Source organism: Eupeodes corollae, chromosome 2, assembly GCF_945859685.1.
Source record: "Eupeodes corollae chromosome 2, idEupCoro1.1, whole genome shotgun sequence".
Lineage (NCBI taxonomy): Eukaryota > Metazoa > Arthropoda > Insecta > Diptera > Syrphidae > Eupeodes > Eupeodes corollae.
Window position 1 is genome coordinate 98,234,749 of NC_079148.1, and position 23,579 is coordinate 98,258,327.

General features: G+C 35.6%; 1 protein-coding gene across 1 annotated transcript in view; it reads right to left on the reverse strand.

The window, feature by feature from the left end:
• Positions 1-253: 253 nt before the first annotated feature.
• The window catches only part of LOC129946115 (uncharacterized), a 54,399-nt gene continuing 31,073 nt past the window's right edge, over positions 254-23,579 (reverse strand). The window contains exons 2-7 of the mRNA XM_056056156.1: positions 22,243-22,366; positions 9,605-9,690; positions 9,358-9,516; positions 9,138-9,215; positions 1,358-1,520; positions 254-835 (exon numbers count right to left, since the gene is read on the reverse strand). Coding sequence (XP_055912131.1) covers positions 738-835; positions 1,358-1,520; positions 9,138-9,215; positions 9,358-9,516; positions 9,605-9,690; positions 22,243-22,366 — 708 coding nt within the window. The 3' untranslated portion in view covers positions 254-737. The remainder of the gene's footprint in view (positions 836-1,357; positions 1,521-9,137; positions 9,216-9,357; positions 9,517-9,604; positions 9,691-22,242; positions 22,367-23,579) is intronic.

Genomic DNA, 23,579 nt, shown 5'->3' on the forward strand with positions numbered 1-23,579 from the left:
AGATGAATAAAATTATTATTAAATTTACTTTGTATTCCTTTTTTTAAGTTTATATTAATGTAGTGAAGATCCATCAGACCGATAACAAAGGCAAGGCACGGACGGACGGTATGACTAAGTACATTTTTCAAAAATCTCCACCATTATTCGTATAGTTTTAATTTCCCATTCTATTAAAAACTTCCATTCAGTAATAGAGGAAAACTCAAAAAGTTCAACCCAGAAGGAACAAAATTTTACTTTAACACACAACTTAACAAAAAACAATCTGCTGCCACTGTTCTACAATTTTGTATTCACTCTTAAACGACAGTAAGACATAATTGTGCACTCGGGCGTATACGCACTCTTCTTCTTTTATTTGTTTTGAATTTTTAACAAAGAATGTTTCTTCATTTTTGTACTTGTGCACATCACGTTGGTTAAATACAAAAAGGATTCAGAAATGCCTGCTGATGGACAAGATGGTTTATTATATCAAATTAATCATAACAAATATGTATTTTAAAAACCCAACCACTCTGATTCACTTGCATAATTTTGTACTTTTTTCTTTCAATTGAAATGGTCCACATTTTTATTTAATTTTGTTTTAATTTTTTTTTATATAAAAAAGGATATTAGTAAGAAAAAAATTCAAATTGAATAAACTAAATTAATTACAATCTCGAAATATGTTATGATAAAAATGTTATAAAACTTTTAAATCAAATAAAAAATATTGAAATAAATTTTATTTAATAATTTTCCATTATTATTTCTGGAATGAATGATGATTTCCTAACAGCACAACATTGATTTGTGCAGTTTTCATCCAAAGGTGATGTTAGTTCATCTGAAATAAATAGAAATAAAATTGTTTAAAAGTATTAATAGCTACAGTATTTCCAAGAATAAAATAATAGTGCTATGCTCAAACCATCAGCAAGTACACGGTGATATTTAAAAGCTTATCTCAGAAATAGTTAAAATACAGATGAACATGAATTATAATAATAATTCCATTAGAGAGGACTATTCCCAAAAGAAATGATGAAATCAAATAATATTTTTGAGATAATTTTCAACAATGAATAAAAATGTTATTTGATATGTAATTAATAATGAACATAAACAAAATCATCAATTCCCAAATTTATATTGATTGTTGTATTAAGTTTGCTATTTTTGCCCACTCATATGAAAATCCATTTTATTGAATCACCCAATTTCATTTCCTTAATGTTTTGTTAAACAGAAATAGAAACATATCACAGTGAATCTTTAATTAATTATATACCTCCTATCAGATGCCGATGCTGATGGTAATGCTAATGCTTTGTAAATAAAAGTATTTGTACATTAGTAAAATTAGTACCTTTATCAGAACTTTCATGTAGTTGGGATTCCTCTGGGATTGTAGAAAAGTTTGAATGGTGATACAGATAGGGACTTATCGATGTTTGATTTTGTCCAATTGTATTAAGACACAATGTAGAAGCAGTCGTATCATTTGTTGTTATGTATTGGATGGCATCATTCTGAAAAGAAAATATAAGATTATTCGTAAACATTGCACATATTCGAATACAAACATTAATCATCATTCTAACTTTTATACAAACAAAATTAAATTAGAATCCTACGAAACGTTTTAGTTGTTGGTACATACTACAAGTTCTTTGTCTAGAAATCAAAAAGTTATTTAAAAATATCCTATAAATTTCAATTAAGAAAATAAACATTTCAAATGTAAAAGTATAATGTTTTAATTTACTCGTGTAAAGGAAGATGGCTCATTTTACTATATTGAGACTAGGCCGAGTGCGTTGACTATTAAAATGGCTGGTGGAGCATGTTTTGTCTATCGAATTTCTAAAATCACGTAACACACGCTTCTGGTTTTACTAAAAAGTAGTTTTTAGATGTAATGCTTAACATACCCGATACCCGTAAGAATCCAATAATAATACCAAAATCCCACTATGTAACTAGACTAACAGTCTACAGGTATCAAAGAAAGTTAAAACATGTAAACCATGAAACGGTTATAAATGAAATATTTCAGGGTTTCAACATATCAGGGCTGCTAACTCTTCACCGAACCGTGCGTGGCAAGTGTCAAATGAGCAAAATACGTATAGCAATTCCAAAGCCTCCAGAAATGGGATCTCTACCGGCAGAACGGCTCTCTCCATACACCAGATCATTTTCATACGTCGGTGTTGATTTTTTGGACCATCTTTGATAACGATTGGTAGACAAACACAGAGGCGATACTCAACGGTATTTACGTGCCTGACTTGTTGCGCAGTCCATACTGAAGTGGCCCACAGTTTGACAATGAATTCCTGCGTTATGTTTATCAGAAATTTCATAGCTCGGCGAGGTTGTCCACTGCAATTTTATAGTGACAACGGGACCAAAGCAGTAGAAAAAGAACTGCTAGAAGCACATGACCAAATCAATTTTAACGGAATCCAAACTGAATTTACAATACAGAGTACCAGATGGGAGATCATACCACCGGCAAGTCCTCATATGGAAGGTGCTTGGGAACGAATGGTCCGTTCCATTGAGACAGTATTGTACAACATTTGTACTATGAATACTAAAGTAGAAAGAATTGTTAACAACCGATCGCTTACGTATTATGCTGGAGACTGCTGAACAAAAAGCCCTCACACCCAACCACTTTATCTTCGGCTCATCAAGTGGAAGCAAACCTCCGGTAGTATTTGAACAGTATCGCCGTCATTCACAGATGCTAGCAGACATGTTTTGGAGAAGTTGGGTTTTGGAAATACTACCAACACTGACACGACGAACAAACTGGTTTGAGAAGGCTAAACCTCGATGAAGTTGATATGGTAATCATCGTCGATCCCAGCCATTCCAGATATTGCTGGCCAAAAGTAGTAGTTGTAAGATCTAACCGAGCTAAAGATGGACAGGTGCGCAGTGCCATTGTGCAAACATCAAGTGGGGAATACCATCGTCCCGCCGCAAAGATTGGAGTTTTGGACGTACGCATCACAGCGAAGCAAAGGCGCTGGTTTAACCAAATCAGTATTTACTCACCTTGATCGCCATACGGATGGGAAAATGGTAGCAACACCAGTGTCATCAATCATCGCTCTTGGTCTATATTGATGCTGCTCACTTTGATTGGCTTTGAACGCATTCATTGTTCTGGAATGTTTTACATTTTTTAAGTTCACAGACAAAGAAACCACGAGTAAGTAAAATGAATTACACAAACTGAATTATATTAACGATTAATTCCTCTGAATAAAGTTTTTTTCACACTGGAAAAAAACATAATAAAGCCGTTTCTCAGTCGCCAAGGGAAGTCGTCGACAAGAGTGATCTTAATCTTCAAACTATATATAAAAAAAAATAATCAACATAATATTCCAACAATTTTAAAAAGAAAATAAGTGGATTCTAATTTTAACATAAATATATTAAAATACGAAAATGTATTTGCTTCAAAACATGTGTTTGGCATAAGCGATTTTACGCACAAGCAACTTCAAGCCTCTCTATACTTTCAAAATACTAAAACATTCTTAGGAGAATATGAATATGTAAACTGCTATGAAAGGAAATTCAAGTTTTATTTTTATTAAAATTTTAGCTAAAAAATTTCAGTTCGGTCTTTAAAAACAAATTCATTCCTTCTAAGGGTAAAAAATTCTGTACAATAATAATTGTTGCTCCTAAGTCAAAGTCAAATTTAAGCATCTGTAGGTCTTGAAGCTCTTGCTCTTTCGAGTTGAGTGTCAGGGAAACAACATTGTACTTACTAAAAGGGGAACGGCTGCAGCAAGGTAACTACGCACAGCTTTATTTAAGGTCTGCTTGAAGTAGAAGCTTAACGTGTAGACTACACAAACAGAAGCATGCCTCCCCGCAAATTGTTTCAATGTTGTTTATGGAAATGAACTAGATTTGTTGACTCCACTACATACCACACAGCTTATATATTAAATACAATCTGTTCATTAACCCGAATCACGTAGACTAATAAGTGAAAGCTTATGCAAAAGAGATCTTCTATTTGTTGTATCAAATGAAGCTTTGAAATCTACGGAAAAGCATATAAGGTTTTCTTCTGATTGATAAATCGCCTTTGCTATGCAGAAGCAGTACTTGTGGCATTATGGTTAGTGCGTTGGACTGTCATGCCAGAAGTCTTGGATTTGAACCCTACCTATGTCATCTAATTTTTTTTTCACGGGTGCTGCCTCTGGGAGGAATTGCCAAATTCTCCAAGAGTAATTCTTGTCATGAAAAGTCCTTTCTGAAATTAGCCGTTCGGATTTGGGTTGAAACTGTAGGTCCCTACATCCCTGACAACAGTACTCACACACAGAAATGGCTGAGAGCTGTAAGGCACTAGGCTCTACTTCTCAACGGACTGTTGACTGTTGATGACAGGCCAACTTACTTTTTTTAAATTCATTTTTATTCATTAATTCTTAAAACTATCTTAAAGCTAGACAAAAATTCATAAACTAGTCTAATTTTCCATTAATAACAACTAAATTTCTGGTCTCATACCGACACTCTAAGTAAAACAATAATACTTAATTCTAATGCCTTTCGGCCCCCAAGATTTATTTAACTTCAATTCAATTTTATTTATTTTTGTATTCATTAGAAAATTACAAAAAGCTAATATTTTTATCCTTTTTTATTTTTACTTAAAAACTACTTAAAATAAGGTTAAAAACCTTCAAACTTAAAACTACCTATTTTACCTATAATCTACTTAAAACTAGAACAACCACAGCAGCAAATCTAAATATCTAACATTTTTTGTTTTTCATATTTGGTGGTCCTTTTTTTATTCTATGTTTTTTTTTTTATTTGCTATCTATTTAATTATGATCTATCCTGTATCAGACCGCATCTGTCTTAAAAGAGGAAACGTACGCGTACACTCTCAAAATACTCGTCGTTCGGATAGAACGATCCGAGAATTAAATTGTTGGTCGAAGAAAAAGATAGCTCTTGCAATGTGACCTCGAACGAGTTTCTATCAGGAAATTGTCAATTCTGTTGATTTGAGCCCCGTTGTAAAGGACCTCTTTGGAATAATAATGCGATATAAACCGGTACAGCTGCGTAAACACTGCCGCTCGAACACCCGAAACTTCTACATCTGTGAAGGGGCAACGTTGAACCACACAGGACAACCACAAACGATCATTGGCCGTATGAGGGCAAGTAGCCTTCAAGACGACTTCTAAAAATAAGCCGTTTTGTCAGAGCAAAGCCTCCTCTGGTATTGGTCACAGCAGCATGTATCTGTTTGTCGAAATATAAATACTGATCTAACCAGATACCGAGGTACTTCACTACACTTTTACTCGCTAATGGCTGCCCGTGAAGATCAACGATGACCATCTCGGGCCAATTTTGCACGTATCCCTAGTGGCCCTAGCCTACGGTGGCGGCCGGAACAGAATTGTCTCCGACTTTTGGACATTTATTTTCAGTTTCCAGTCGTCGCAATATCGCTGAATCTTTTCGAAATCACGCTGCAAGAGAATTCTTATAACCTCAACCTTTCAGGCCATTCTGTGCGCAATTAGATCGTCGGCGTACGCAATTGCCTTTGTAAGATTACCTATCAGATCGCTAGTGTAAATGCTAAAGAGAATCGTCGAATTCACCGCTCCCTGTTGAAGACAATTTTGTATAAGAATGTTGTGGTAGAAGCTACATTTCCACTTTTGGCAACAAAATTTCTACCGTTAAGCATATCATAAGGTATATACAACAATGGCTTGCTTATGTCAAGCCTGCTCAGTTTTAGGTAGAGACCCTCTAACCATACGGTGTCAAAGGCCTTTTCCAAATCAACCAGAACAGCACCTGTGCATTGTTGTTTTGATTTATTCCATTGGATATCAGAAACAAGTTTAGACGCATCATGAATTGTGTCATGACTGCCTTGAACCCGAAGCGTTTATCGGGAATTATTTTGTTGTCCGCAGCCCACTTATTCAGAGCCCTATTGATGATCTTTTCGAAAACTTTGCCGATTTGACGGGTTGGAGTTGTCCTTTCCCTTTTTCGGGAGAGGATGAACCACAGCGGTCTTCCAATGCACTGGATAATATGCATTATTCAGTGCATTGTTGAAGAGTGTGGTGTAAATGTTAATTTAATTTATAGAATTGAAGATGAGCTGAAGTTAACCTTCGTCACTAACATTAGACTTAGTCCCGTTTGCTTGGCGATTATGGCTTTTGCCAAAAAATCGTTATTGAACCGCATGAAGCTGCGGTTTTCAGATCGCCATCGTGTAATATCATTTCGAAGGTAAAAGTGATTAAGTAGGTCTCTGTTTTCCAGGTCGTGGTTGGGGCGAATGCTAACATTCACATGGTACACTTGCTGGAAAGCAGCTCCCGCCGCCTCCACTTTCTCCTTCGGGTTTTCAATTATAAACAAGTCATCGTCAAATGTGGCTTCTTCTGGATATATTTCTGCTGTCTTGAGTACGTCTCTGTCCTCTTCAGTTCTTTTGAGTTTCAGACACGGACGGTCATTATCGTTCTTTTTTCTGAATATCTTGTTGATTTTAGGGAACATACTTGGGTCACTGGAATTAACTGACTGAATCTTACACTCACAGTACTTGTTAATTGTAACCTGTAGTTCTTCTTATTCAACATTTTTATTGACGACTTCAGTGCGTCAATAGTCGCGTTTCTGTAAGCGTCCATTTGGTCCCGTTCTTTGTACTTTGGTATTGACCGTTCCATTGTTCGTTTTATTATTTCGTCCATCTGTTGTCAATGTTGGTCAATTTCTGTATGTCACTAAAACGAAGTTCTCTCGCTAAGGCGTTGGTGAAACGAGGCCAGCGCATCTTACTGTAACTGTAAGAGTACGTTGCAATGTATTTCTCCAACTCCACGCGTTCGTTCGGAATCTGCATTACGGCAGCCACGACTGTCTGTAAGCAGTTTCGAGGGTGATTACCCACTTTGTCTGTAACTGTAATTTTGGTGTCGTACAGCAAACGATCCAGAAAGGAGCCGCTTCTTGAATACGATGGCTTTTCAGTAGCCAACAGGTCGACGCCATATTCAACGCTGTACAGATTGATTTCCCCAATCTTCATGTTTTGCGTTCAAATCACCGGCCAGTCCAACGCACTAACCATCACGCTACGGGTACTACATTTGACGAAAATAGGCTTTCGAAATATGAAGCAAGATTAGCTTCACTAATATTTAAAGCTGATGGTTTCTTTCACCCACTTAGAAACCGTGTATTGAACTAAAACGATTTGGGATCTTTACAATCTCGTAATAGTACCTTGGTAGCTTTGCTCATGTAAAATTGTTTTTTTTTTTTATCTTTACATACATTTAGCGGTCACAGAGCACATAACTTTTGTGGCGTCTTAAAGCAAGTTCTCAGTTGTCGATAGCAAAATATTTAAATAAGACCTCTTATTGGTAAACCTTGTTAAAAAAAAACGACTGGATCGTCCGAGCTTGCTCATGTATCCATTTAATTTAAACGCCATTTGACGAGACAATTAAAAAAATATGAATCGGTTGGAGTTTTTACCAACAAATTTGTATTGAGACGACTGTTATTTTTAGTTTAAACACATTTATAAAAAATCCTAAAGTGAATCGGTTCAAAACCATAATTTCCAAATTTGATGTAAATCGACCCAATGCTTTGGGCTGTAGGGGCCAGGGCAGACAGACAGACAGACGAACTTTTTTCTTTTTCTCTATCATCATGTTTGAATAAAATCTCGAGTTGGAAGTCTTTTACGAATGGAACTCGAGTTTGTTTGCATGGCCACCACGAGCACGTTTTCAACGTAAGATTCGTTAGACCCAATTTTCGATGACTCACATATTTCCGCCCAAACGACAGTTATTTTTCGATTAAGACTGGCTCTGAACTCGTTTAACGTGTCGTTGGATTGTTGACATTAACCATTGACTTAACGCCCCCAATATGGCCCACTAATTCCACCACACCGTCATGCAAACTGCTTGTTATTGTGGACGAAGTGGGGTGCGTGAAGCAAATGTGGACTTTCATCTGACCTATTGAGCCAAATTGACCGATCTTTCCAAAGTCTTATTGGAAGACGCACGTCGCTTCAAATGGCCCATCGGCTTTTTGAGTAAGCTTGATCTTGTATGGGAATAAACCAAGATCCTTATTCAAAATACGATGTAATGTGGCCTGAGCGATGCCCAACTCTTGAGAGTTGGATCAACCCGTTATCTCTCACTGATACAAAAACATCACTCAAGGAATATGCGGGTTCAAATTTGTGCAATAAACTTATTATCCTGTCTACTAGTTTGAGAATTACGACCGAAAAATGGCACTCAAATTTAGGCCACCTACTCCAAATTTTAGTAAACATTATTTATAATTTGAAGACATTGCTCGTTCGTTTGCTTTACCATCTAAAGATGTTATGTTTACTGAAATTAACAATGACAATTCAATGATTAACGAAAAGGTGCGTTCTCTAGACATTGAAAAACCCATTATTTAGTTTACTTTTGTTTCAAACTTTTAACCTTACACTTAATTACTATATTTAGAACCTTGTCATGATAAGTGCTCAAGTCTTTAGAGCCTGGTTCTCTAAGAGCTGTTGTTATATCTTATTTATTTATAGCATATCAATATTAATTTAGTGCAATTGCATTTCCAAATAAAGATCCCCCAAAGAGCATAAAAGCGATATTTTATGGACAATTGATAAAGCGATAAAACTCTAAAAGACCTCTGTGCAATTGAGACCATTTTGACGGCCATTTCCTTGCAATTCTTCATTATGTTTGATTAAAATTCCTATTTTTCAATATAAAGCCCTGGAACTTGCTTTTTTCGAGTATAATGCGAAGTCAGAAAAATAGAAAAATATTCTAATGCACTCAACCAAATAATCATCATACCCTTTATCCATATCCCGCAAATGAAAAATGGGAATGTGAAAACTCGGAAAAATGCTACAATTCCAAAACCAGTCATGTGCTTACTTTATAATAACTTTCAAGCTGCAATAAATTCTACCAAAACATACTCGTAGATAGAAAGGATTACACACTTGTACGAAATTAATTTTAAGCATAGAAGAATATACTCACATTTAATCTTTGTTTTCTGTAGCCTCTTCCGCTTTTATATTCCTGGTATTGAGATATTATGCAAAGCAAGCAATAAACCTGCAACAAAAATAGTTATATACATATTTTTGTAATTATAATTTTAGAAAATGAATATGGCTAGGTGAGGATTACTCTGATCACTCTATTCTATAGTTAAACAGAAGGGAAGAAGGATTTTAAGGGAGAGGTTTATACTTACATTAAGACACATAATGAAAAAATCCAATGTTAGAACCACACTAACAAGCGGCTCGAATACCAATCTTTGCAATTTAACCAAATAAACCAAATGGGAAAATTCTATGAATATATCAGCAAACATAAAGAATATCCAAGGCAACAGTAGATGGCGCTGGTCCTGCAAAGAACACACCAAAAAGAGAACATTTTAGCTAAATTATATACCTACCAAAAATTTACACTTCCAACTCGTTATAGACTCGTACTTTCGATAGACCAATGACCACCATAACTGAAGCCAGCACTAAGCACAAGGAGCACAGCAGGAAGAGTATATTGAATATCACAGTGGCTGTAAGGACAAATAAATATTGCTTATAGGTATACTTTTGGTATGGATGGTGCCATTAATCAATAATGTCATTCTGGTGGTACAAATTCGCCACAGAGTTTGGGTTTTTTGGGTTATTGGTTTTGGGAGTGCGATGGGGTTTGTGAGACAATAAAACCCCTTAATTTATGCGATGTATAGCAAGGAAAGATGAGGGATGTAAGGACTAGGCTACAAAACCAAACGATATAGGAAGAACTGGACGTGCATGAGAGCAGATAAAATCCAAAAAAGAACATTTTTAGAAAAAATTGATATATTTGAATAGGGAATTGTGGATTGGTCTGTATTTTGTGGAAGGAAATACTCGTTGACCAACGCCAACACAGTGTCGCTCTTGGTTTTCAAATGAAAACGAAAAAATACATGTTTAAAGTCTTTTCTTTAGTTCGAAAATCAGTCATCATTTTGGCACAACTGCGTGTAATTTCTCCTTGTAATTAGTCTCTGTCAGTTGCGTATGCTGGCCTTAATAAGCCAAGGCACACTTGCTCATAATTCAGTTGTCATTTGCAACAAAACGAAAAAAAGGACACGAACTTTTAATTCCTCTGCAAAACTCTCGTCCTTGCAGAACCGAATAAATCTCCCGAAAGTCTGCAGTATAAGTTACAATACAAATTGTTTTATGAAAGAGAAAAAAAAAAAAACAGAAAAAGTTCTCATTAACGTTGCATTCGTATGAAATTCAGACATTTAAAAGCCACAGTTTTCGAAACAGAAACTCATTTCACCGTTTGATATAAGATTTCAAATGTAGTGCATGTAAATTGGGGTGGAAAAAGAGGGGGTTTGGTTTGATTTAATGAATTGTTTCAAAAGCGTTTTCCAAATAAGCTCATAAACTAAAACTTATTGATCACACATCTTCTATTGAAATTCGTTCAAAAACCACTTCAACCAAAAACGACAAGTAACAAAGTTTGTAATTCCTAGTTTGAGTTTATCTGCTCAGCTCAGCGGTTTTTAGGCGAAAATAATAGCGAACTTACATAAGAACTGAAGACATTTTGAGCAAAACATTTTCTTGGATCAAATCATATGGTTTATGAAATTCAAAAAAGATTATTTCAAAATTCAGTTATAATCCAAAATCTAACTTGACGATGTCCAGTGGGACGAAATGGGTCTTTTATGTGATGTTAATTTATTATCTCGATTAGAAAACGTTGATGTCATGGCTATTTGGATTTTATAATCACAGTTGTAGTTAATTAAATTCATTTTGGAATTTCAAAGACAATTTTTTAACTCGAAATTTCAAATTAAAAATAATTGATATTTTTTCATGTTTGTCACTCATCTTTTGTGTGTTTTAAGACCAGTGAAAAGTGTTTACGGAAATTTTTATAAATACCAAAATATTGTATCATGAGATTCGTTCTTCTTCTTCTTCTTCGTTTTCGGCTGCTAGTAGCAGCACTTGAACTCCTCCTGGAGCATAGGGCGGTAACCAGTTCCTTCCATCTCTCTCTATTCCTAGCACGATACTTCAGCTGGGTCCACGTCTCCAAGTTTTGGGACCAAGCTTCCTTCATGACAGATGATCTACTTGTTCCTCTTAGTCTTCCAGGCCACCTTTTACCTTGAGGATTCCATTGAAAGCATTGCTTTGCTATGTTGTCGTCCGGCTTCCTCAATGTATGGCCAATCCAGTGCCACTTTCTGTGCGCGGTGTCAATATCCATTTTTGTTGCCCAGTCTTGAGCCACAGTTCATTGTTGGATATAGTTTGTGGCCACCGGATGTTCAGGATGTAAACAGCGGTTGACAAAATTTTCCCACCTTCTCGAGATGTCAGCAGAGCACTTCCACCTTTCGCAGGCATATATAGCAGCATGGATTTTACGTTGGAATAAAACAAATTCAGCTTGTTACGGAGCGTTATTTTTCTGGAGTTTCAAACTTTTGAAAGCATTCCAAATGCACTACAGGCTTTATTTATTCTATTAGTGACATTCAGGTCCGTTCCGCCATCGAGTGCCAAATAGCTTCCCAGATAGTTGAACTGGGTGACCTCATCTACTGCCACTTATCTCACAATAACCTGTTGTTGTTGAAGAGAGTGGCAAATTTGGCTGAGGTCTCCATTTCTGTTTCGTGTTCACTCAAATGCGTAGGAAATCTGTCCATTGTGCAAAACGAAACACCTTGCGTTTTTGTAAGACTCTTTTATTATAGCAACAGTTTTATCAGGAATGCCTCTATCACCAAGCGATCTCTAGATAACATCACGACTAACGCGATCGCAAGGCCTTTTCAAAGTCGACGGACATGAGGTAAAGCGGCTATTCTCCGATGATTATTCAAGAATAATTCGCAAGGCGTTAATGTGGTCGACACATGATCGACCATAGCGAAATCCCGCTTGATGCCTCTTGAGCGTAGACTCGATCTAAGATTTTAACTTCTCGAGAATGATGGTTGCCAGAATGGTGATTCCGCGCCAGTTATTGCAGTTCTTAAGATCGCCTTTTTTTGGTAGCTTGACGATTACCCCGTCCTTCCAGGTATGCGACCCAGCTGCTTTGTTGTTCTTTAAAAGATGTATCACGGTTTTTATTTCGTTCGTAATGCAAAATTGTATGAGACTTTCCACTACGAACCTTATTGGTAATAGTATTTTTCGGGATTCATAAAAGCTTCTGATTAAGATGGAATTTGTGATAGCGCAAACGGCGGACAAAATTTAAATAACATTATGTTATTAAATTATTTTTAAAACTGTGGCCTAGCAAGATATGGTCTAACTACTTAATTTGGAGAACTCGCTACATATGAAAGCATTCCAAGATTCCAACAGCTTTCCAAATATGCCATATTTAAGAGTTAAAATAACAATAGTTTAGAGGATTTTCAGCGCATTACAAGCAGAAATTTACCAACTTGTGTTGAAACGTAGATTTTTTCAAAAATAATATATTCTATTTTTGTTGGTTTTTGTATTAAAACGAAGAACGGTACAAAAATTCAAAAAAGTAGATAATGAGAAAGACTTTGATATCAAGAATTCTTTTTTTTTTTTACTTAGTTTTTTAGGCTCAATTTTCGGGAGTTTATAATTTCTGTCGTTATAAGTCTGCTTCCTCGTAGATTGAAGCTGATGCTAGAAAATATATTGTTCTTAGGGGAGTCAACAAAGCTTACAAATTGTAGAGAGAAAAATGTTTAGTTCTTGAACTTAAGGAAATAGGTGAATTTAAGTACACAATTTCTCTAAAAATTAAATAAAACTAAATTAAGGTAAATGAATAAGTTGGGAGGAAACTTTTGTGTGACATTCACAAAAACCCGTTTCAGAATCTCTGTCCACTTCAGTTCTCAAGAGATTCAAAGCTTTTATATGAAATTAGAAGATATAAAATATTCATAATGTTTTTCAATTATCCAATATTCTATTTTATTGTATTTTTATTCATTCATTCAAACCTTAAACTATATAACAATTAATTAATAAGAAGGGTGAATAAAAGTGTTCATTCTTTAACTAGAAGTTAGTGGTGAATGACACATCAATTAAAAATCCATTGGTATCTGATGTGTGGTGACAATCAGTGTAATTTTAAGTACAAGAAAAACACATTTGAATTATAAAAAAAAAATGAAAAAGCTTGCTTGCAACTGAATAGAAAAATATTATAAGATTCTTAACAATTCCAAAATAATATACATCTTATAGCTATTTTATTTTACATTCATTTTATTGAAGCTTATAAAAAAATATTCAACACAATTAAAATTTAAAGTGAATAACCAGTCTTTAACCTTTTTACTAAAACATGAAAAAAGAAAGGTTTCTCTTATGGATAGGGGCAATTTATTGAAAATATTTGGAGCTGTATATATATAAAAATGAAAATAGTGTGTTCTATAAGTAAAAGGTACATTAACTTAGCTCATATTGTTCATACGAAGGTTGTACATTTGATAATTTCTACTAGGAATATTTCCGCTGTGTTTGAAAAACTCTCTCAAAACTTTAAAAACATATGCCTCATTGTTAGAATTGACAATTCCTTAAATAAAGACTAACTTTCAGCTAACCGAATTTTATTTAAAATAATTCGTATTAAATGCTTCAGTGCAATCAAAAGAGGTCGAAAAGTATTAACATATGTACCACACCAGCTTGTTGTGCCGTATTGCAGCTTTGAGTTTGCAAGCCCATAATATATAATTTTTAAAACTGTTTGGGAGCAAAAAGGCTTAATTAAATAAATTTTTCGTGTGAAAAATAACATGTATGTTTTGATTGTATGAGTATGATTCGTCCAATTTAGATTCCTACCAATTACTACTCCTAGGTACTTAAACGTTGAACTGTTTCAATTTTAAAGCAATTATCTGTGCAATGTAAATTGGTTATAAAATTACTTTTACCACATTTATGAGGAGGTTAAGGAAATTGTTTACAATCGTGAAACTGTAATTTAAAATCAATTTAGTTTTTTCGCTGATAATCAATTTATGATAAGTAAACCACACCATTAATACTTCCAAATCTTCTTTAATGTTCAAAATACTTTCAATGCTAGTCCCAGATGAATATGTAAAAACAATGTCCTGAGCAGTAGTCAGTATAAATCAAGAAAAACAAAGGGCCTAGAACAGATCCTTGTGGAACACATTTCTTTAACAGTTTTGATTCACTTAAGATTCCGTGGTTATTAACTTTTTATTTTTTTCAATAAGAATTCAGCAGATTGAAAAAACTATCGCGAAGGCCTGCATTATAAAGTTTATTTAGCAAAAAATCGTGGTTCACCAGATCGAAAGCTTTAGTCATATCAATAAACAGATCCATTGTTGATTTATTACTATTTAAACTTCCACAAAGCTGACTACATACCTTTAAGATAGCATCTTCTGTTGACAAACCTGCTCTAAAACCAAACTGATTATTACAAAAGAAATTAAACTTTTCCAAGAAGGAAACAATTCGAACCTTAAGTAACTTCTAACAAATTTTTGAAAAGGTTGAAAGGAGCGATATAGGCCTATAATTCGAAATAATTTTTCTATTTCCTTTTTTGAAAAGTGGTATGACTTCTACACATTTTAGATGGTCAGGGGAACAACCAATTTCAACACTTTTGTTAAAAACGAAGATCAGTATTTCAACAACATACCAAGCAACATTTTTCAACTCAATACTTGTGACAGCATCACTAGTGCACGAATTTTTATTTTTTAAAGACATAATAACTCTGAAAAATTCTCATGATGTTATTCTATCAAAAACAAAACTATTTGGTTGTGTATTATCCGAAAACAATATCGTAGAAATGAAACAATCGCAATTAAAACAAAGTTCAATAGCAGGATTTAATTTTTCTGAAATTTCAGTAAACAACTCATTAAATTTATTAGAAATAATCAACGAATCGGACTCTGTAGCTCACTCAATTTCAATAGAGTCAACTTTAAAAGAATTTCTATTTTTACCTAGAATGCTATCAACAACTCTCCACTCTTCACGAATATTACATTCAGCTCTAGAAAACCTCTTAAAATAGTAGATATTACGAGTATCATCAATTTTTTTATTTACCGTTTTGCACAAAGTTTGCTATTGTTTGGATGTTTTTAACATTTTAAGCTAAAAGATTTTTTTGTAATTTGAATTTTTTACGCAAAACTGTTTTTTAAATTCAAATAATGTTTTGGCTGTTAGCGCTGTTTAGCGCTGTAAGCGAGTTAACTGCGTTTCAGAGTATTGGGTCTCAGCTATTTTTTCCAAAATTTTATTTTCCGATTTTAAATTCAGCTTAAAATAATGAGAGTTTCAAAAAAAAATCAAATGGGGTGGCGCAACAGTCCGCTGTGAACCAGGGCCTAGTGACTTACAACTCTCAACCATTCCTGTGTGCAAGTACTGTTGTCAGGAATGGAAGGGACCTACAATTTCAGGCCGAATCCGAACGGCTAGTTTGAGAAAGAAAAATATAGAAATAAAAATAGAAAAATATTTTTTGGAACTCTGAATCAAAATTCGATACTTCTTTTCAGTATTTTCCTTAAAAAAAAACAGTGATTGCATAGAAGGTAAGTTTGATGTTAAGAACTCTACAGATATTTCTATTGAGGAACCCCGTGTTAATTTTGGTGGAAGACCAACGAAAGACTTCCAAGAATGCTGCGATCGCAGCAAAAGAAGCAAGGTAAGAAAATTTTAAGATAATGTGTCTCAAGTATTAAATTATGCAGCAGCATCATCATCACCGTCAACGTAATCTTTGACCCAAATGCTGCTCTAGCCTTAATTGTAAACAAAAAACTAACTAAAGAACAGTATGAAGTAATCCGGAAAGCATCTAAAGAAATTGGGCACGATGTCTACAAGAAAGTTAAAGAAGCGAAAAAAAAATGCTATCCAAATAACTCCACAGCTAATGAAACGACTGCCTATGTCCCACTGCAAGATCTATTAGATCACACCTGCAATAGAATTTTAAAAACTTTTATTGAAAAATTAACCGTCAATCGACACCGACTTCTTGTTCTGCAGACCAAACGGGGATGTGATGGAGCAAGTGGGCAAAGCAGATAAATGCAGAATTATGGAGTTTCCGATGATGGTGTTTCTGATGAACACATATTTTGAAATCTCTTGTGCCTCTTAAGCTCGTCGAAGTATAAAAGGAAGAAATTTTATGGAAAAATCCGCGACCATCTTTAAATCGTTACTGCCGCGCGCATATATTTTCATTTTCAAACAAGACTCTTGAAGAAGTCAGGAAGAAAAGAGATCGTTTTGAGAATGAATTTAAAAATCTTTGAGCCACTGACATAAAGCATAATGGTTTTCGAACTAAAATAAGACACATATTATTTTTTACAATGATAGACGGAAAAACCGTGAAAATTGTTAGAAAACTTCTGCAAGTAGTAATTGTACAATTTGTGGTGCAAGGCCATAGGAAATGAACAACATTTCAAGTTTGCAGTTGAAGCCGACAAATAATGATTCGCTGAATTTAGGAAGGTCGGCCTTGCATGCAAAATGCAAAAATACGCTTCATGGAATATATCCTGCACCTTCCCTATAATCTTCCGTTTAAAACTGAAGTATTAAAAAAAAAGGGTGGGATGCGACCCACACTGATAAATTCCCATCCCGTCTGTCGATTTGTCTTGCTTAAAAGATTTGTAGGTTTTCGTGTTGGGTTAAAAAAATTGTCCGTTGAACTATTCTTAAAAAAATTTAAATTCCCAACAATATTTTTCATATAGAGAAATAGTTAAGTTTGAAAATTTACTTTTGTTAAATAGATTATTAGTCCAAAACGAATGTTTACCAATTTAAGTAGCATTTCATAAATTTTTACAAATTGGATGAATGAAAATAATTTGAGAGATACCAAGAAGCCAACATCAATTTTTACTAAAACGAACTGTTTTATATCTAAACAATATTTTTTGGGAAATAAAAAAGTTTGAACACAATATTTTTAATTTTTGAAAAGCTATTTGAGTCAAAAGTAAATTTTGATCAAGTTTTATAAATTTTCTTGTTAAGGTTTTTATTTTTTATAAAAAAACTGTCAATTTAATTTTTCTCAAAATTTTACAGAATGTTAAAAACAAAAGATGTTCAAATGGTAGACATGTGCATTCAAGAAGACACAAGCGTCCACAGGTTTTTCTCAAAACAAACCTCTGTCTGCCGACAGACGGCAAATTTCGCCATTGTCATTTCATTCATTTGAAAATTGTAACAAAACAAAATGTCAAAACTGTGTTAAATAAATGAATCTTAATCTAATAATCATCTAATTTAATCAATCAAACCTCTGTCTATCAACTCCTACTCTCACCTCCACGTGGTGAACATCGGGTGCATAGTACCTCAACTGGAGATTGGGTTCCAACCTAAGTGGAAAGTTGTTGGGGGCAGCAAACGAGAGAGGTGGGGAGAGGTGTTTCCACTAAGGCACTTCTCCTTATCCAGACGGCAGCGGAGGAATTCCCGAAACGGAATCAACGGTGGCGTCTACAGTTCCAGTAAGGTTAAACTACTTAGTGAACGACTTATAGGTCTTCTTCGACTTATTCGGAGCTCAGGCCTATAAGGAGCGGTTTTATCCGGCTCCCCGTCCTTGGAGTTATACTTAGGAACTGGCCCTCCAGGTTGGGGGTTGTGCGTCGGGTGACTTCCTGACCACGTAAAAGCTTTCATAGTTGCGAAGCACCAACAAGCCTCGGATAAAAACGGATTTACTGTTGACAAACAAAGCAAACGAATTAAGGACAACGAACTTCGGAGGTCCCTTGACAGACCACGTGCAGCCGAAGAATTAGCGGAGGCCCTAGAACGATATAAAGCAGATATCACCGCCATCCAGGAAATACGATGGGATGGGCCGGGCAAAAAGAGGATAAAAAACTGCGATATTTACTATGGTAACTGCTACCACGAAAACCAACAGCGATTATTTGGATGCGGCTTCGTCATTGGAGCCAGACTTAGGCAAGAAGTCTTGAGCTATAGGTGCATCAATGAGCGCCTCATGACCATACGCACCAAGGCTAAATTCGGCAACATTAGTCTGATATGCGCGCACGCCCCCACAGAAGAGAAAGACGACAACACCAAAGATATGTTCTTCGAGCTCCTAGACAAAACATATGAGCAGTGCCCTAGCTACGATATTAAAATAGTCCTGGGCGATTTTAATGCCAAGCTAGAAAAGGAAGACACATTTGGTGGAATAATCGGGGAGAACAGCCTGCACGACAACACTTCCGACAACGGATTCAGGCTTATAGATTTTTTCTGCGGGGCGAAACGTCATGGTAGCCAGTACGCGTTTTCCACACCTCAACATCCACAAAGGTACTTGGACTTCTCCAAATCAATCTACCGTCAACCAGATTGACCATATTCCGATCGACGCCAGACACGCTTCCAGCATCATGGATGTACGAACTTTCCGAGGAGCTAACATCGACTCGGACCACTACCTCGTTGTAGCCAAGGTAGCACTTCGGATTTCCACACCCAAGGCAAAACAGGGAAGTGCCAAACAACAGGCATGCAAAGCGGCGGTCAGGCAGGATGATCCATTCAACATAGACGACGAAAGCCAACAATCCCGTCCTCCCGACTTAGACGAAGTAAAGATTGCCATATCTTAGTTGAAGTCTAATAAAGCCGCTGGAGCGGACGGCTTGAATGCCGAGCTCTTTAAAGCAGCTGGAGATAAGTTGGCTAGGAGCAAGCACCCACTTATCTGTAAGATATGGTCGGAAGAAAGCATGCCCGATAAATGGAACCTCAGTATTGTTGGCCCGATCCTGAAAAAGGAGACCCTCTAAACTGCACCAACTATAGAGGAATCAGTCTACTTACTCGTAACATCGCCTATAAAATATTCTCTGTCGTAATATGTGAACGTCTAAAGCCCATCGTCAACAACCTGAAAGGTCCTTACCAGTGTGGTTTTAGACCATAGGAAAGTCCACAGTTGATCAAATATTCACATTACGGCAGATCCTGGAAAAAACCAAGAACAAAAAATCGACACACACCATCTTTTCATCGATTTCAAGGCCGCATATGATAGCATCTACAGGGACGAGCTGTATAGAGCCATGTCTAGTTTTCGCATCTTTGCTAAACTCGTCCGCTTGTGCAATATGACCATTGAGAATTCACGCTGCTCCATAATGGTTGGAAACAACTTAACAGAATCTTTTGATGTCAAAAAAGGTTTTAGACAAGGTGATGCGCTGTCATGTGATTTTTTAACATCGTGTTTATGAGAATAGTGCAGAGCTCCCACGTCAACACTAGAGGCACTTTTTTTCAAAAGTCTGTCCAATAACTAGCATATGCTGATGACATTGACATAATCGGAAAAACTCAACGTTATGTCAATGGGGCTTTTGTGAGTATTGAGGCAGAGCGGTAAAAATGCGTTTAACGGTTGACGATCGCAAAACAAAACAAAACATGCTGTCGTCAAGAAAGGACACACAACACCGACGTCTTGGTCAAAACGTCACCATCGACATGCGTAACTTTGAGGTAGTCAAGGACTTCATCAACCTAGGCTCCGATGAAAACGCAGAAAACAACACCAGCGCTGAGATCAAACGCAGAATAACTCTTGCTAACCGCTGTTTCTTTGGGCTAAGAAAGCAACTGAGTGGTAAAGTCCTCTCTCGAGGGACCAAAATGTTGCTATATAAGACACTTATCATCCCCGTCCTGCTATACGGTCCCGTATGCATCGAAGGGGAGTGGAGGATAAGATGAAACGACGAGCTGTACGGGCTGTACAGCGACGTAGACTTAGTCAGAAGGGTAAAAGTTCAACGACTTCGATGGCTGGGTCACGTAGAGCGCATGGAAACCAATGCTCCGGCCCGGAAAGTCTTCGAATCCGCACCCACAGGACAGCGCAGTTGAGGAACACCGCGGATCAGGTGGTGCGCACAAGTGGATGGTGGATGTCTCCAGTTTCGCGCTCCAAGTTTAGTGAGGTAGATGGAGAAGTTTATTGGGTGAGGCCCTAGTTCACACAGGACTGTAGCGCTACCTTAAGTGAGTAAGTTAAAAACAATAATTCTTTTAAATTAAAATTAGTTGAAAGCCAAAATCTTATTTTTTTGGAAAGATATTTGAGTCGAAATTCAGTTTTTACCAACTTTAAGTGCTGTTTTTTTAGGTTTTTTTTTTGTATAAAAAAACTGTCAATTCGATTGTTCTCAAAATTTAACCAGATTTTAAAAACGCACAAAATTGTTTTGGGAATAAAATCATTTTTCATTCGTAATATTTTTGAAGTAACAATTTTTTTTGATTTATAAAAAAAAGTAATTTGGATATTTTTTCAAAAAATATATTTGTTTGGTATTACGCTACAATATATTTTTCAAAATTTAATTCAAACCTCTAGCGTTTTTGGTTCTTAAGAAATTTAGGATTAACAAAAATGTTCACCTTTTTTTAAACTGCTATGGTAAAAAACCACCCACGCAATTTTCTTGAGAGCCCTTTCTGCATCTTTCTGCCTTATTATCTGTATAACAAAATTTATTTGAAGTCGATATCTCTTCTGGTTCTTGAGCTATGGACGACGAAAAAACGTCGCGAACGTACGGACGTACGGACGTACGGACGTACGGACGTACGAACGTACGTACACACGCACGCACAGACATCTTTCTAAAAATCTTTTATTTCGACTCTAGGGAGCTTGAAACGTCGAAAAATGTAAAAATTTTCAATTCGACAAATCGGACCCATTACAATAACTTCATATGGGAAGGTATAAATTAGTTATTGAAGTTTCAATAAAACCTTCTATCTTCTCTTAAAGCTTTGGATACAAATTAATATTGTTTTCTATCGACCCAGTGGTACCCGTGGCATGATGGTTAGTGCGTTGGACTGTCATGCTAGAGGTCTTGGGTTCGATCCCTGCCTATGCCATCTAAAATCTTTTCACGGGTACTGCCTCTTGCGAGGAATTGACAACTTCTTCAAGAGTAACTATTGTCATGAAAAAGTGCTTTCTCAAAAATTAGCCGTTCGGAGTCGGCATATAAACTGTAGGTCCCCTCCATTCCTGACAACATTACTCGCACACAGGAATGGTTGAGAGTTGTAAGTCACTAGGCCTTGGTTCTCAATGGACTGTCGCGCCACCCAATTTATTTTTATTTTATCGACCCGATACAATTTTTGTGTTAATTTTTTAAAATTAATTTATGTTTATTTAAGACTTACTCTGAAAATATATCAAATTTACATTTAAACACAAAAAAAAAATTAATTTTAATTTTGCATTAATTTTTGACAGCTACTTTTTAATATTTATTAAAAGCAGTATGGGACTCCATACACTGTTCTCCTTCGTTTAAGAATATTTCCCTATGACGAAAATAATTCCTATTGTTCTTTAATTCAATTTTACAAAATAACGAGCAACAGTTTCTTAAAACTATTCTATGAATATTCTCAATGTGTTGCAAAACATCGTGTTCTTTATTCACCCTTCAAAAGTAGCTCACGCATTTCACACTTCAAACTTTGCATTTTCTAAATTGCTGGATGGAAGACAATTTAACCAAGTTTTTATTTGGTTTCTCCTAAAAAAAACTGTATTCCACATCTCAGTCGTTCGAATACATAATTTTCAGATAAATAACCCAGATCCTAGATTACTATCTTGTAGTAAAATTATTTCACATTTGAGAATGATTTGAAAAAGGAAAAAAAAATATCAAGGCCCTTAGCAATCGACCTAAAATAATTACTAACATGAATACAAAGTTTGAAAATGTATGATATGCATGCAAGACGCAAACCTTTAGCTAGCTGCTATAGAAACCCTTCTTCTGTTCTAATTTATTAAATTAGACAGAATATAGTACTAAGCACGTAGGGAAGTTTTTTTTTGTTTTATTCGGTTTCCTCAAGTGTTTCATTTTCTGTCATACGAAAACAAAATTAACAAAATCATTAAATTGAAAAAAGCAACAAAAAAAAAACCATATACTTACTTGGTGAAACATCCCCCCTTTCTAGAAGACTTTCTCCTGTTGGTTTTGCAATTTTTCCCGAAAGATATTGTTGCTCCTCTCTGAGGTATTGTAACAGAATAATACTCGAACAACCGAAATATATCTGAAAATGACAAAAAAAAGATAATAAATTGTTTTGTTAATTTTTGCACCAAGGATAAAGCAATGAAATCGTTTGAATGAGAAAAGAAAGGTTATGAGTATTTATTACTCCTCGTATGTTCGTTTTTTTGGAGGACCGTCACCGTATGCAATGAAGTGGGGGCTAGAGAATGGATTTCTCTTTGTATAACATTTTATATATTTCAAATTCAAGAAGTACAGTAATTTTGTTAATCATGCGCGTACTAAAGGGGTTATGAATACCCTTATATTGATTAGAGGAGGATAAGATTAGAAAGATTAGAAACTGGTGCACATTGGATTTTAATGTCTGCACATTGTTATGAGTGGAAAATATTGGAGCTGATAAAGCATTGCACATTCGTTTAGTACGGCTAGAGAAAGAATCTCATTTCTAAACAATACGTCCGAAATTGACATAAAGGGTGAAGTGAAGCATTCTTCGATATAAGGGTATTACGGCTGAATTTATTTAAGCTATGCTATGTCAATATGACTAATTACTCCCTAAATGAGCTTGAAACTGGTTCATGCATTCCATAATTTATCCTTTGTTTAGGTTAAAAAAGAAAGTATCTTTCTTTCAATGGTCTAATCGGGGCATAACTACAAATTAACGATAGAAGGTTAGGACACTTTATATGGCAACATAAAATATCTCGCACAAATACTACACCATGAATAGTTCTTAGAGATTTGAGAGATTTCAGACCCAGAAGATTACGTCGAGCTTAAGAATCTGGACAAAAATTCCAGCGCACAACTTTCTCAATTCTATCCGAAAACGTTTGTTGGAAAGGATTCCATATGACGTCAGCATACTCAAGTAATGCTCTAACTAATGAGTTATATAAAGACTTAAGCGCATTAGGGATCCGAAAAGTCAGTTGAGTTTCTTTTAACAACGTTCTGAATAATGCATATTATCCGGGCCGTTGGAAAACAGCTGTTGTACATCCTCTCCCGAAAAAGGGAAATGACAACTCTAATCCGGCTAACCTCCGGTCGATAAGTCTGCAGCTGAGTATAAGTAAGGTATTAGAGAAGGTTATAAATAGAGCTATATCCAAGTGAGCTAAGAATAACAAAATAATTCCGGATAATCAGTTCGGCTTTAAGGCGGGACATGACACTATTCATGCTGCGTCTAAACTTGTTTTTGATATCCAGTGGAACAAATCTAAAAGACAATG